Consider the following 15,907-nt stretch of genomic DNA (forward strand, 5'->3'; position numbering starts at 1 on the left):
TCTTCATTCGCTCGCAGCATTGTTACTCCGCCTCACATAACATCTGTGTAATATGACAGTCGTGCTAAATTCTCCTTGATTGGCTTCTTTGTGCTTTGCCCCACCCTCATGTCTCTGCGCCCAGCCTTCAGTCGGAGGGAGCATCTTGCCAATGCTCTTCTCCTTGAACGCCTCCTCCTTGCCTCGATTGGACGCGCACACCATCCTCCGCCCACCGCGTCCACCATTGGACCTCTGTGTCTCTAGCACCCTCCCGCTGGAGTGCCCCCGCCCCGCGGTCGCTCCCACTGCTCACTCCGCAGGTCCCCGCTGCCATGGACGGGCGGGGAGGCGGCAGCGGCGGCTCCATCGCTGCGGGGATGAGAGGAGTGGAGGCAGCCGCGACGCCCGAGGAGCAGCAACAGCAGCCCCGGGCGGCGGGGAGGAGGGGCACCCGCAGCCCATGCAGCTCAGCGGGAACTCCGGGCACCGGCAAAGGTAGCCCGAACGGAGAGTGCAGGCGGGAGCTTTGTGAGGCGCCGCCCCGGGAGCACAAGGTGTCCTTCTCCACCGAACCTCCGCGGGGGTCCTCCCCGGGGAAAGACACGGAGGATGGCGAGGCTGGGGAAGGGGAGCTCCGGTCTGGCTTCATGCAGCGCCAGCTGTCTGCCATGCTTCAGCCCGGGGTCAACAAGTTCTCCCTCCGGATGTTTGGCAGCCAGAAAGCGGTGGAGAGAGAACAGGAGAGGGTGAAATCCGCGGGGGCCTGGATCATACACCCGTACAGTGACTTCAGGTAAGGTGTGGGCACTGGGGGCACACATACCAACATGACTTGTTACTAGCATACTCGGAGATCCCCTCTGCTTGTTGCATTGTGTAGTACGGAGGAGGAGGGATAGGTGCAGTGCGTATGAGAGAGACATAGAGGTCACCTCGATCGTCACACATCATGACAGCTCCTCTTCAGGTGACCACCATCCCATCTTCCTGAATCTGACTACCTGAGCATGGATGTGCTGCCCATGCCTTCTGCTGCTAGCTTGCTTTTTAAGGGACACTAGAAGGTCATTGGGCTGGGCATCTGTATGGTGGTCCCCTCCGTAACGAGCCACGGTGCACTTTAAGGCCACATTCACGCCAAACACGCCACGCTACTAATTAATGGCATAGGAAACGTGCAAAGCTCACCGCCTCCAGGGTGTAGGTCAACCAGTTCAAGCCAATGGGCGAAATCATGCTGTGTGTGTGTGGGGGGCACGCTGGTTCCAATGAGGCCTAAGAAGTCGTTCGCTATTATAGTCGGGGGAGTGGTAAAGTTAGTTGAGTTAAATATTCCACATTCAGTAATGCTGGGTGCTGTAATGCCATAGGCTGGAAACTGTGGATGATCAAAGTGAAGAAATGTCGTCATCACAACAAGTATTCCTCGAAGTCCAAAACTTTATTTTTGTGGTAAACATACGGCAACTAGAGATGATCTCAGATGTGTTTGGGATCCTGGTGCCAACCCACCTGCCCGATCACGACACCACTAATCACAGGAGCTGGGCCTCATCTCTAATGGCAAAGTTTTGGAGCCACGCCGGGCCCCTTCATCAGGCAGCCTCACTTGCCCGATGGAGGAGCCCTGCATGGCTATGAAACGTTGCTGTATGTTTACCATGTGATCACGAAAATAAAGTTTTGGATGCATTCAAGGTGTGCTGAGGACATTTCTTCACAGTAAAATTAGTTGAGGTGCAGTTTTAGCCTAGTGCAGCGGCCAGGAGGGGGTTGTACCCATGCAGAAAGTATACCCTCTGTTGCGTTCGCTGCCAACTCAAGCAAACGTTATGTCACAAATGCCCCCCAGTCACAAGCAATGGCTCTGGACGCATTCAAGGTGTGCTGATGACATTTCTTCACAGTAAAATTAGTTGAGGAGAAGTTTTAGCCTAGTGCAGCGGCCGGAGGGGGTTGTACCCATGCAGAAAGTATACCCTCTGTTGCGTTCACTGCTAACCCAAGCGAACATTGCCATGTCACAAATGCCCCCCAGCCACAAGCAGTGGCTTTGGACGCATTCAAGGTGTGCTGATGACATTTCTTCACAGTAAAATGAGTTTAGGGGCAGTTTTAGCCTAGTGCAGCGGCCAGAGGGGGTTGTACCCATGCAGAAAGTATACCCTCTGTTGCGTTCATTGCCAACTCAAGCAAAAGTTGCCATGTCACATATGCCCCCCAGCCACAAGCAGTTGTGGCTAGTTGGTGCAGTATTTACAGGGTTAAAACCAGCAGCGTGGAGGGGTCATATCACCTCCTCACCATCTGTCAACCGCATGCAATTCAGGGTGACAACAGGCAACATATTTCCCGTCAACCACTGTTGGAAAAGTGATCCACAGGCAGTCTCAAATGTAAATGAGCCCCAAAAGAGACCTCATCTCTGAGAATGGTGCGTGACATTACATACAACTTCATTGTCACTGCTGTCCTTGTGCGGTTACACCATCAGCGGTCAGACACTGCTTGAGCCATGCAGGGTACACCTTGACATCTTCCAGCAAAGTCATTCCCAGCAGCATCCAAATGAGATGCAAGCGTCAGAGGTGAAAGCAGATCCTTGAGTTTGGCGTACAGTTTTAGCCGTATGAGTCACAACAAAAGAGCACATTTGGAGGTGTGTGCCTTTTACTAGGTCCTCTACTGCAGATAAGGCCTCCTCCAGCATGGAACGGGTTAGCAGTTCTCTCCTCCCCTCTCCTGCTGCTGTTCAAGGTTGCAATGTTCTTGATGTTAGTATAGGCTTCAGCCATGTATCACCTGGGTTTCTGACTTGGTCTATTCAGGATCCATGTATTGTTATTAAATATGTACCCCCTCGGCTTTGCAGTGCACAAAAGTGACATTACAGTTGAGATTAGCAGAGTCTTTAATTCACAAATCCTTCTCAAGGTATGTTTGCAGATAATCAGCCAGACGCATCATGCTCTGTAAGTGGATGGACTTTTTGTGGGCTAATTATCTGTAATCCTTATTAAAACCATCCGGTATCCTGCACTGTTTCACCGGATAAAGTTAAAGAGTATATGTGCAGTAAACGGGTTAGCATCCTGACAGGTTTACACTTCTGTGTCCTCTGCTAGTTTTTCTACACTTGGCATATTGTATTTTAAGCTTGACATGCAGAGATCCTTTTGCATAGATGATGTAGATATCCTTTTGTTAAAATATCAACAGTCCTTTGAGTAGGAAGGAAATTATTATTTTTTTGTATGAATGTGAGGTGTATTGGTTCAGGTGTGGAAAAACAGAACAAATATTTGAAGACCAAAAATATCTAAATGCTTTTCATGTTATGTGGCTTGGCTCTAGGATAGTCCATTAAAGCAGTCCTCCTAATAATTCATATTTTTATTATGGTTATTAAAAATCAATTTTTGGGCCATTATACCACTATACCAGTTTTCATTGTTGGGAATCATTGGTATTTGGAAGATAGAACTCCATGTGCTACAGGTTAGTCTTTCAATTGCAGTAGTGATAACCTAAACAAATATACAGGTAAGGGAGCTGTCTGTGGTGCTGACAGAAGTAATACTCAACATGTAAACAGCTGATAGTGCTGTGTTGTCTCCAATTAGAGCTATCCGTGGTGCTGAAGTGACAGCTTAATTGAGACAACACTTAATAAATTCTTTAAACCTAGAGCAACTCTGTTCTTGTCACTATTTATAAGGATACCCTTCCTTTTAAATACGACCCAGGCTTTTAGGTAATCTTCAATAAAATAGTCACTCTGCACAGTACATTATTAAAATTTAGGGGCCGTTCATGGCATGCATTGATTAACATATGCCAGTGCATAAACATTGTAAAGGGTCCAGTTCACACCAAAGCATTGCAATGATGTTTTCTGCCCTGTACTGAAGTACGAAACCCCCCCCCTTTTTTTTTTTTTTCAAATAATATAAATTATAATAAAATTATTTATATATATATATATATATATATATATATATATATATTAAAATGCACCACAACACACACAAACGGTTGAAGTTTAGAAAATTAAAAAAAAAAAAAGTATTGCAGTACAGCATGCAAAGTCAATGCGTTTATGTGTACACACATTGTGGTATAAATGGATTCTAAAAGGGCATGAAGAACCCCCCCATAAGCCCTCATGCACACTAGAAAGCTAAAAACTGCTGTAAAAGGGCATGAAGTACCCCCCCCATAAGCCCTCATGCACACTAGAAAGCTAAAAACTGCTGTAAAAGGGCATGAAGAACCCCCCCCCCCCCCATAAGCCCTCATGCACACTAGAAAGCTAAAAACTGCTATAACGCCAGACAAAAAACACTGTTTAAGCATTTTTTTTCGTGGCATTTAGCAGTGTTTAGCCTAGTGTGTAAGCTACGTTTAGTAACTGCAGCGTTAAGGACCATGGCTGTTGGTGCCCTTAACCAGTGAATAGCTGGTTAACCACCTCAATACTGGGCACTTTGACCCCCTTCATTCCCAGGCTAATTTTCAGCTTTCAGCGCTCTTACAATTTGAATGACAATTATGCGGTCATGCAACACTATACCCAAATTAACTTTTTATCATTTTTTTATAATAGAGCTTTTTATTTGATGGTATTTATTCACCACTGGGGTTTTTATTTTTTGCACTACATATTAAAAAAAGACTAAAAATTTTGAAAAAAAGTGTTTTCTTTGCTTCATAGAACTTTGCAAATGGGTACCTTTTTTTCGTAAATTTTGACCGCAATTTATACTGCTACATGGTACCAATTACTGAAAATTGATCACACCTGATGTACTGACGGCCTATCTTATGTCGTGAAGCCCTAACATGTCAAGACAGTACAGATACCCCTAAATTACCCTTTTTTGAAAGTAGACCATCCAGGGTATATAGTAAGTGGCATGGCCAGTTTTTTGAAATTGTAATTTTTTCCCCACAATTCTTTGGAAAATTAAGAAATTTATTTATTTTTTCTCACAAAAATGTCATATCAACAAGTTTTCTCACACACGGAATTGCCATACTTGCAACTACACCCCAAAACACATTCTGCTGCTCCTCCTGCATATGGCAATACCACATGTGTGAGACTTTTTCACAGCCTGGCCACATAGATCAGCAACATCCAAATAGCACCTCCAGTTTAAGACCAGGCCTTCTTCTGACCCTTTTTGTTTACAAGTAAAAATCTGTATTTTTGCTAGAAAATGACTTTGAATCCCCTAAACATTATATTTTTGTAGCAGAGGCTCTGGAGAATAAAATGGTGGGTTTTGTAAATTTTTATTTCACACGGTATTTGCGCAGCAATGTTACACACTAATGCATAAATACATTTTAATACTTTTTAATGAACACAGAGACAATATAATACCCACATTTGCAGTAAAATATTAAATATGGTGTTGCGCTGGGTAAATAGATACCAAACATATTACGCTTTAAAATTGCACACGCTTGTGAAATGGCGCCAAACTTTTGTATTTGAAAATCTCCATAGGCAAAGGTTTATAAGTCTTTATTGGTTACCAGTTTAGAGTTTCACAGGTGGTCTGGTGCTAGAAATATTGCTCTCACTTTACCGTTCGCGGCAATACCTCACGTGTGGTGCTATTGCTGTTGACGTATGTGTACGGGACCAATGTGTGCATTCGCCTTTACACGCGAGCATAGGGGCACTTTAAATGTTTTTATTTATATATTGGTGGGACACTGGTACACTGACAGATCTTGATCGGCTACCAGCGGACACTGTCACAATGGTGCTCTATTGCAGATGTTTTGTGCACTGGTACAGGTGTAATGGAGGACTGCCGCATCCTTAACAACGGATGAGTCATCAGCTGTCAGTGGGCTTCCCTGTTAAAAACTGAATGTAAAAAAAAAAAAAGGCAGGCAATACAAAAATGTGAAAAAAAAAAATGGCGTGGGGTTCCCCTCCCTCCCAATCCATACCAGACCCTTATCAAAGCATGCAGCCTGGCAGGGCACGAAAGGGGAGGGACGATAGGGGACTCTGCCCCCCAACCCCAAAGCACCTTTGTCTCCATGTTCATGGGGAAAAGGGCCTCTTCCCACAACCCTGGGCAGTGGTTTTGGGGGTCTGCAGGCAGGGGGCTTATCAGAATCTGGAAGCCCCCTTTAACAAAGGGGCCCCCATATCCCCCCTCTATGGGAATGAGTATGGGGTACTTGGCGAAGGGTATCGCTGTTTGGCTGCTCTGCCATGTTACATTTCTTAAATTGGTAAGGGGCGGGGCCACCTGGCAACGTCACCTGGTTGTAATGTCCAGTTTTTACTTCTCCAACCCAGTACGCAGGGCACACTAGCACATTATGGCATAGTTGTTTTTTGTTTTGTTTTTTTAATTATATTACTACAAAATTTTGAAAGCTGTGTCCAAAAGGTAGGCAAAGGACTAGTCACCAGTATTGCCATTGGTCTCCCTGCAGCTGAACTTTTTCTGACTGACCTTGTTCTGTGCTGCGTCTCTGGGTGGAGACGGACATCTTGGTAGAGGCAGGGCAATGCTTCCTCATGCCAGAGCTTCAAGCAAGGAGAACGCTGAGCAGCTCAGTAATGACATCACAAAATCTCACTTTAAAGTGATTGTAAAGGATCGTTTTTTTTTTTTAATTTTCTATTAAAATAACAAACATGTCATACTTGCCTGCTCTGTGTAATGGTTTTGCACAGAGCAGCCCAAATCTTCCTCTTCTCATGTCCCTGGCTGGAGCTACCAGCCCTTCCCTCCTGATGAGTGCCTCCACAGCTAGCAGCTTACTATGTGGGCACCCGAGCCGTAGCTCTGTGTATCCATTCAGATATAGAGCCGCAATTCGGCCCCACCCCCTCTCTCTCATTGGCTATTTGACAGCAGCAGGAGCCAATGGCGCCACTGCTGTGTCTCAGCCAATCAGGAGGGAGAGTTCTGGATGACCAAGGCATTCTTGGACATCGCTGGATCAAGAGGGGGCTCAGGTGAATATTAGGGGCTCTTCTTCACACAGAAGACTTTTTATCCTAACTAGGATGCATCAGGATAAAAAAAACTTTTCCCTTTACAACCACTTTAAATCTCCTCTCAAAAACATCAAATTGCCTTAGGCTCGTTTACATGTATGCAGTTTGCAATGCCTTTTGTGTTTTTGCACGTGTGATTTTACTGTGATTTGCGTTTTTAGGTTTAGGTCCACTCTAGGTGAACATTTGTGCTCTTATAATGATCAGACAAGTTCTAACATAACACACTATTTGATTATGCAGTTGAGATTGGGATAATGTAGGAAAGAAATTTTAATTCAAATGTAACTATATTTACCAACAGAAAAATGGAGATACTAAAAAGGTATGTTTCCCCCAGTAGAAAGGATTGTGTGTTCTGTACTTTTTTTTTTCTTTTGCCTTCACTGAATGCAGCTTTGAAAGTCTACTGAAGGCAGTTGTTGCTCTTAGCCAAAGCAATAAAGGTTTATATTACTATAGCATTATTTGTAAAATATTGGAAAGTAGAAGAATGTGTTAGTGTGTATTGCAATGTAGTTGACATTTCATTGTTTTTTCAGATACATGGTAGAATAATTGTGGATGTGATCCCGGATGTAATTGTTTTTAATAGGCCTAATATTTATGTGTAGCTCATGTATGTAGCTACTATGTACAATCCCTATGAAAAGCATGAGTTGGGAGGGTGTGCTGAATGCTACTGTTCTCGCTTTTTGTAAGAAATTTGGTATAGTTGGCTCTATGATAGTGTGTAAAGAATATTTTCCATCTACGTGTGTGGGTGTGTTCATCCAATTAGCAGTTTGCTTACGTCGTGGTATGTGATTCTTACTATTTTTGTCCTGTGTGTGTGTGTAATGGTTTATAGCTGTATCCAGCCATCTGCTTTTGCGATCATGATTATTCTGTGTCATTATATATCTGTCACAGTTTTCTTTGTTGGGAGCGTCATCGTCTGCCTGTCTTGTCTGTCTAAAATCTCTGCTAGTTTTGCCTGTCGGGTTATAGGCTCAGCTGTATTGACTTAGTTGTTTTGTGTTTCCTTTTCACAAGTCCTTTTTAGTTTGTATGCATGCAGAAGATGTGACATTTATGTTCCTGTACATGTGCTATCATGACTACTTCTCAAAGGACAGGGCTTGTTTTTTGTGTGTGTGTGTGTGTGTGTGTGTGTGTGTGTGTGTTTTTTTTTTTCCCTTTAGAACTATGCATTGTATAACTTACTACAGGCCAAGTGTTTAACAAATAGAAATAATGAAGCTAACATATATGGGAGCTGCAGTGGCTGTGTTAGTTTTCAAAGGTGCAGGCTCCAAGGCTAACTTTGGTTTCACTACTGAGGGAGTCATTGTCATTGAGCAAGAATGCAGACTTTACTGACCTTACTGACTGCATTCTGGTTCCAGGTCCATGAGTAGGCATGGATCAAGAAAACGTTCAGAGATCCTGGCCCATAGGATTGGGAGGGAGAAGAACATGCCCATAGGATTGGGAGGGAGAAGAACATGCCCCATAGGATTGGGAGGGAGAAGAACATGCCCCATAGGATTGGGAGGGAGAAGAACATGCCCCATAGGATTGGGAGGGAGAAGAACATGCCCCATAGGATTGGGAGGGAGAAGAACATGCCCCATAGGATTGGGAGGGAGAAGAACATGCCCCATAGGATTGGGAGGGTGAAGAACATGCCCCATAGGATTGGGAGGGAGAAGAACATGCCCCATAGGATTGGGAGGGTGAAGAACATGCCCCATAGGATTGGGAGGGAGAAGAACATGCCCCATAGGATTGGGAGGGAGAAGAACATGCCCCATAGGATTGGGAGGGAGAAGAACATGCCCCATAGGATTGGGAGGGAGAAGAACATGCCCCATAGGATTGGGAGGGAGAAGAACATGCCCCATAGGATTGGGAGGGAGAAGAACATGCCCCATAGGATTGGGAGGGAGAAGAACATGCCCCATAGGATTGGGAGGGAGAAGAACATGCCCCATAGGATTGGGAGGGAGAAGAACATGCCCCATAGGATTGGGAGGGAGAAGAACATGCCCCATAGGATTGGGAGGGAGAAGAACATGCCCCATAGGATTGGGAGGGAGAAGAACATGCCCCATAGGATTGGGAGGGAGAAGAACATGCCCCATAGGATTGGGAGGGAGAAGAACATGCCCCATAGGATTGGGAGGGAGAAGAACATGCCCCATAGGATTGGGAGGGAGAAGAACATGCCCCATAGGATTGGGAGGGAGAAGAACATGCCCCATAGGATTGGGAGGGAGAAGAACATGCCCCATAGGATTGGGAGGGAGAAGAACATGCCCCATAGGATTGGGAGGGAGAAGAACATGCCCCATAGGATTGGGAGGGAGAAGAACATGCCCCATAGGATTGGGAGGGAGAAGAACATGCCCCATAGGATTGGGAGGGAGAAGAACATGCCCCATAGGATTGGGAGGGAGAAGAACATGCCCCATAGGATTGGGAGGGAGAAGAACATGCCCCATAGGATTGGGAGGGAGAAGAACATGCCCCATAGGATTGGGAGGGAGAAGAACATGCCCCATAGGATTGGGAGGGAGAAGAACATGCCCCATAGGATTGGGAGGGAGAAGAACATGCCCCATAGGATTGGGAGGGAGAAGAACATGCCCCATAGGATTGGGAGGGAGAAGAACATGCCCCATAGGATTGGGAGGGAGAAGAACATGCCCCATAGGATTGGGAGGGAGAAGAACATGCCCCATAGGATTGGGAGGGAGAAGAACATGCCCCATAGGATTGGGAGGGAGAAGAACATGCCCCATAGGATTGGGAGGGAGAAGAACATGCCCCATAGGATTGGGAGGGAGAAGAACATGCCCCATAGGATTGGGAGGGAGAAGAACATGCCCCATAGGATTGGGAGGGAGAAGAACATGCCCCATAGGATTGGGAGGGAGAAGAACATGCCCCATAGGATTGGGAGGGAGAAGAACATGCCCCATAGGATTGGGAGGGAGAAGAACATGCCCCATAGGATTGGGAGGGAGAAGAACATGCCCCATAGGATTGGGAGGGAGAAGAACATGCCCCATAGGATCGGGAGGGAGAAGAACATGCCCCATAGGATCGGGAGGGAGAAGAACATGCCCCATAGGATCGGGAGGGAGAAGAACATGCCCCATAGGATCGGGAGGGAGAAGAACATGCCCCATAGGATCGGGAGGGAGAAGAACATGCCCCATAGGATCGGGAGGGAGAAGAACATGCCCCATAGGATCGGGAGGGAGAAGAACATGCCCCATAGGATCGGGAGGGAGAAGAACATGCCCCATAGGATCGGGAGGGAGAAGAACATGCCCCATAGGATCGGGAGGGAGAAGAACATGCCCCATAGGATCGGGAGGGAGAAGAACATGCCCCATAGGATCGGGAGGGAGAAGAACATGCCCCATAGGATCGGGAGGGAGAAGAACATGCCCCATAGGATCGGGAGGGAGAAGAACATGCCCCATAGGATCGGGAGGGAGAAGAACATGCCCCATAGGATCGGGAGGGAGAAGAACATGCCCCATAGGATCGGGAGGGAGAAGAACATGCCCCATAGGATCGGGAGGGAGAAGAACATGCCCCATAGGATCGGGAGGGAGAAGAACATGCCCCATAGGATCGGGAGGGAGAAGAACATGCCCCATAGGATCGGGAGGGAGAAGAACATGCCCCATAGGATCGGGAGGGAGAAGAACATGCCCCATAGGATCGGGAGGGAGAAGAACATGCCCCATAGGATCGGGAGGGAGAAGAACATGGCCCATAGGATCGGGAGGGAGAAGAACATGGCCCATAGGATCGGGAGGGAGAAGAACATGGCCCATAGGAGTGGGAGGGAGAAGAACATGGCCCATAGGAGTGGGAGGGAGAAGAACATGGCCCATAGGAGTGGGAGGGAGAAGAACATGGCCCATAGGAGTGGGAGGGAGAAGAACATGGCCCATAGGAGTGGGAGGGAGAAGAACATGGCCCATAGGAGTGGGAGGGAGAAGAACTTCAGTTTCTGCGCTCGGAATAGAAGTGGGAAGCGGGTACTGGTCAAAATTGGGTACCTGCTCCCCCCCGCTCCTCAAAAGTGCCAATTGTTCAAGAGGAGCGGGGAACAAGTCCTTAAAGCAGAACTTCCCCATTTGGGTGGAGCTCCGCTTTAACTGTAACTAAGCACCACAAACTAAAAATACTTTTTAAAGTGGTATTAAATGCTATATTTTTTCATAAACAGGTTCTCTGCAGGTTTGTACTCTAAAATAATGTTAGTATGTACTGCATCTTAGCACATTATGATACACCTACCTTTTGAAATGGGAGCCCTCCAGCACTGAGCTATCACTGCTCCCAATTGGTTTTCCTTCAGGGTTCACGCTCGCTGAGCCACGATGACATCATTATTCTGCATGCACACAGGAGTCCCCATCACAGTACTTTACTCTCTGCTATCCAGGCACACTTCAGTGTTCCCTAACTGTAGAGCTTACTGTGCATGTACCTGCTGGAGATATGAATACCTAATAAATGCCACACGTTTTGGCTTTTTCCATGGTACCTACAGGTAAGACTTGTTATAAGCTTTCTAGAGGGCAAGGTTTAAAATTGGAGTTTAATACCACTTTAATTCTTTTAAAATATTCCATGAACATATGGTGGGGCAGACATGAGCGGGCCAATGGGTCAAGGGTGAAAGATGCCAAAATAACACCCCGACCAGTTAGGCCATCATGAATACATCATCAGATTACATGGAGAGACAAGGAAGAGGGGGCGGATTTTAATGGTGCCATAAAAATTAAACAAAAGCAAATACATATGACAATAGATTAAAATATAATACATTTTAATCATTCATTTTAATATATTTTATATTATATTGAATAAAATGTATTATATTTTAATCAATTGTCATATGTCTTTGCTGTAATTTCATTTTTATGGCACCATTAAAATCCTTTGCCCCCTCTTCCTTTTCTCTCCATGTAATCTGGTGATGCATTCATGATGGCCTAACTGGCCGGGGTGTTATTTTGGCGTCTTTCACCCTTGACCCATTGGCCCTCTCATGTCTGCCTCACCATATGTTCGTGGAATATTTTGAATTCAATTTGGATGAAGGTGCCTTTCATATCCTTTGTTAATATACAGCCTTGTGCATTAGATTTTTCCACTTTAATTCTTTAATATTCATCCATGTGCCCATGCTTTTTGTTGATCACTTTGAAAAACACCCACCTACCTTTTTTCTAGCTGCGGCCATCTTGAGTAAAGGCATATTATTCATCCAGCATTTACTTCCTGGAATCCATTTGACATCTCAGGCATGCAGGCAACAGGGGGTGCTTAGCAGACAAAGGTCCTCTGTTCCTCCTCCCAGATAAAAAGGAAAAAAAATGCCCATGAGGACTCATGGGATGTATGACATTTTGGTCTAGGGCAGGAATCAAGAAACAACTGAAGAAAGGTTAAAGACAAGTAAGCATAATTTACCATCCTATCTATTTACGAATTCTAGCAGCATAAAGCTTGAAATAGTTAATGTTGATTGAGAGAGTTTAGTTCCTTTTTTTAAATAGGTTAAAGTCTAGGTTTAGTGAAAAAAAAACCCCCCAAAAAAAGTAACAAGGGACGTTACTTACATTTTAAAGTAATGCTAAAAACACACTGTTTAATTTACATTGTCCCTTCTATTTCTGTGACTGATCTTTCTCAGTCTGTGTGCAGGGAAATATAAACAGGAGGAGCTTCTGGTAAAAATAATTAATATCAATAAACTGTTGTAAATTGTCATACAAATATATATTTGAAATCAAATCATTATTATTTTTGGCAATAACATGGTGTGGCTGGATTTCAGCCAGTGGCAGGCTGTATCACGCGCCTCCAGCTTGAGTCTTAGAATAAGAGGGAAATGAAACCTCCAATAATCTACATGTAATATCCCACCCTCATTGTATTTAGCTATCTAGTGGGCATGGCGGGGGGGGGAGGGAGTGGGCTGTCATTTACCACTGTGTATACTCCCACATGTGGGACTCTATAGGCACATGGGTTGCTCAGATGTAATAGGGAGGAAATGCTCAGCATAGAAACTCCCTGAAAACTGAGCATGTGCAGAGTTGCCACCACAGCTGCACAATCCCTAGCTGAACTGGGGACATGAACAGAAGGTGGAGATGGAGAGCAACAGCAGAAAACGAATCCCACAGTGACTGACTGCGTATGAACAGCATGTAATACACCATTTATTGATTTTCTTTTTTTTATGTTCTGGGTTTAGTGACCCTTTAATGCAAAGTGTCCCTTGTGCAGGTGCTGGTTATTATAGTGGGAATCTTCAGTTTTCTGCGCCCCTCTCATACCCTGCAATCTTCTGGTAATGCTGGGGTTAATAGCAGTATTGGACCCGTGCCAGGCACTTATTAGGAGTGCTGCCCTTTTTCGCCTCCCTCCTTCATTCATAGAAGCTGTACTATAGTTTCCAAGAATGAAAACTGCTCTATGAACTGGAGCAGTGGTCCTCAACCCTGGTCCTCAGGGCCTACTAACAGGCCAGGTTTGCAAGAAAACTGAAATACATCCCAGGTGATATAATTTGCTGCTCAGTGATTGCAGTACTCTAGTCTGCATCTCCCCAAGGTAATACTTAAAATCTGGCCTGTTGGTGGACCCTGAGGACTGGAGTTGAGGACCACTGGACTGGAGGACAGGCAGATGAATGCAAGGTCCACCTGCTCCATTGACAGTTTGTTTTTCGTTAAAGGAGAAGTACAGTCAGAGCTCATTTGGCTGCACCTCTCCTGTGGATCACAGGAGTGCAGTTCGTTTTGCACTCCTGTGCCCTGTTTTCAGCAGACAGCAGGCTAAAGTCACAGAGCCAGTCCAGGCTCAGAAAGGATCAGCCGGCTGCTCTAGCCCCCTCCACAGCCCAGCGCTCCAGTGAGCTCGGGGGGCAGAGCAGAGAGCTGTTGACGTGACAGCCACCAGCTCTCTGCTCAGGGAGCCCTGAGAACTGGCGGGGGACAGATGCTAGATAAGTATGAATAAAAGAACAAACCCATACTCCTTTAATGGAATGTATAGTACCGCTTCTATGAATCGAGTGGGGAGGGGGTAGAAGGGGCTTAGTGGGCACCCTTAATGAGTGGCAGTTACAGGTACAAGGCTGGTATTTATCCCCGCATCATCAAAAGATTTGCATGGTATGGGAGGAGGCAAAGAACATTTCCACTATGACAGCCAGCACACAGGACAATTCACATTGAGGATCGGTTCACAGCACAATTTCTGCATTTAGGATGTGTTCGAGAGGTGAGCAACTACAGTGGTGATCGAATGTTTGGGCACCCCAGGTAAAAGTTTGTTTTAATGTGCATAAAGTAGCCAAGGAAAGATGAAAAAATCTCCACAAGGCATCAAATTACAGATTAGACATTCTTATAATATGTCAACAAAAGTTAGATTTTATTTCCATCATTGACACTTTAAAAATTACAGAAAACAAAGAAATGGCGTCTGCAAAAGTTTGGGCACCCTGCAGAGTTAATATCTTGTACTGCCCTATTGGCAAGTATCACCGCTTGTAAACGCTTTTTGTAGCCAGCCAAGAGTCTTTCAATTCTTGTTGAGGTATCTTTGCCCATTCTTCCTTACAAAAGTCTTCCAGTTCTTTGAGATTTCTGGGCTGTCTGTCACGCACTGCTCTTTTAAGGTCTATCCATAGATTTTCAATTATGTTGAGGTCAGGAGATTGTGAAGGCCATGGCATAACCTTCAGTTTGCGCCTCTGGATGTAATTCCCCCGTGGATTTCGAGGTGTGTTTAGGATCATTATCCATTTGTAGAAGTCATCCTCTCTTTAACTTCAGCTTTTTCACAGATGGCATCAAGTTACCATCCAAAATTTGCTGAAATTTTATTGAATCCATTTTCCCTTCTACTCGTGAGATGTTCGCTGTGCCACTGGCTGCAATACAACCCCAAAGCATGATTGATCCACCCCCATGCTTAACAGTTGGACAGAGGTTCTTTTCATTAAATTCTGTGCCCCTTCTTCTCCAAACGTACCTTTGCTCATTCCGGCCAAAAAGTTCAATTTTAACCTCATCGGTCCACAGAACTTGTTTCCAAAATGCATCAGGCTTGTCTATATGTTCATTTGCAAAGTTCAAACGCTGATTTTTGTGGTGAGGACGTAGAAGAGGTTTTCTTCTGATGACTCTTCCATGAAGACCATATTTGTACAAGTATCTCTTTATAGTGTAATAGTGTACCACAACTCCAGTGTCTGCCAGATCTTTCTGGAGGGATCGTGCAGTCAAACGTGGGTTTTGAATTGTTTTTCTCACAATCCTGCGAGCTGTTCTGTCTGATATTTTTCTTGGTCTTCCAGATCTTGCTTTAACTTCCACTGTTCCTGATGACTGCTGATTCTTAATTACATTCCGAACAGAGGATCTTGACATCTGAAAATGCTTTGCTATCTTCTTATAGCCTTCTCCAGCTTTGTGAGCATCAACTATTTTCAGTTTCAGTTTTCTAGACAACTGCTTAGAAGATCCCATGGTGCTGATTGTTGGGGCAAGGTCAGATGAGTCTGGGCATTTAAAACCTTTGAGAGTGACATCACCTGGTCTTCCCAGACGATGATTGAGAACAATCCATGACACTGGCAGGTCTCAGCCTTGCAAAGGGGGCAGTGCATGCTATAAATTCTGCAGGGTGCCCAAACTTTTGCAGGCGCCATTTTTTTGTTTTCTGTAATTTTGAAAGTGTCAATGATGGAAAAAAAAATCTAACTTTTGTTGACATATATGAATGTCTAATCCTGTAATTTGATGCCTTTTGGAGATTTTTTCAATCTTTCCTTGGCTTCTTTATGCACAT

General features: G+C 45.1%; 1 protein-coding gene across 1 annotated transcript in view; it reads left to right on the forward strand.

The window, feature by feature from the left end:
- The first annotated feature begins 262 nt into the window (after positions 1–262).
- Positions 263–15,907, forward strand: part of HCN2 (hyperpolarization activated cyclic nucleotide gated potassium and sodium channel 2) — a 150,705-nt gene continuing 135,060 nt past the window's right edge. The window contains exon 1 of the mRNA XM_082261191.1: positions 263–775. Within this exon, the coding sequence (XP_082117317.1) occupies positions 315–775 (461 nt within the window). The 5' untranslated portion in view covers positions 263–314. The remainder of the gene's footprint in view (positions 776–15,907) is intronic.

This window comes from Pelophylax lessonae, assembly GCF_965119305.1.
Source record: "Pelophylax lessonae genome assembly, chromosome: 1".
Taxonomy (NCBI): Eukaryota; Metazoa; Chordata; class Amphibia; order Anura; family Ranidae; genus Pelophylax; species Pelophylax lessonae.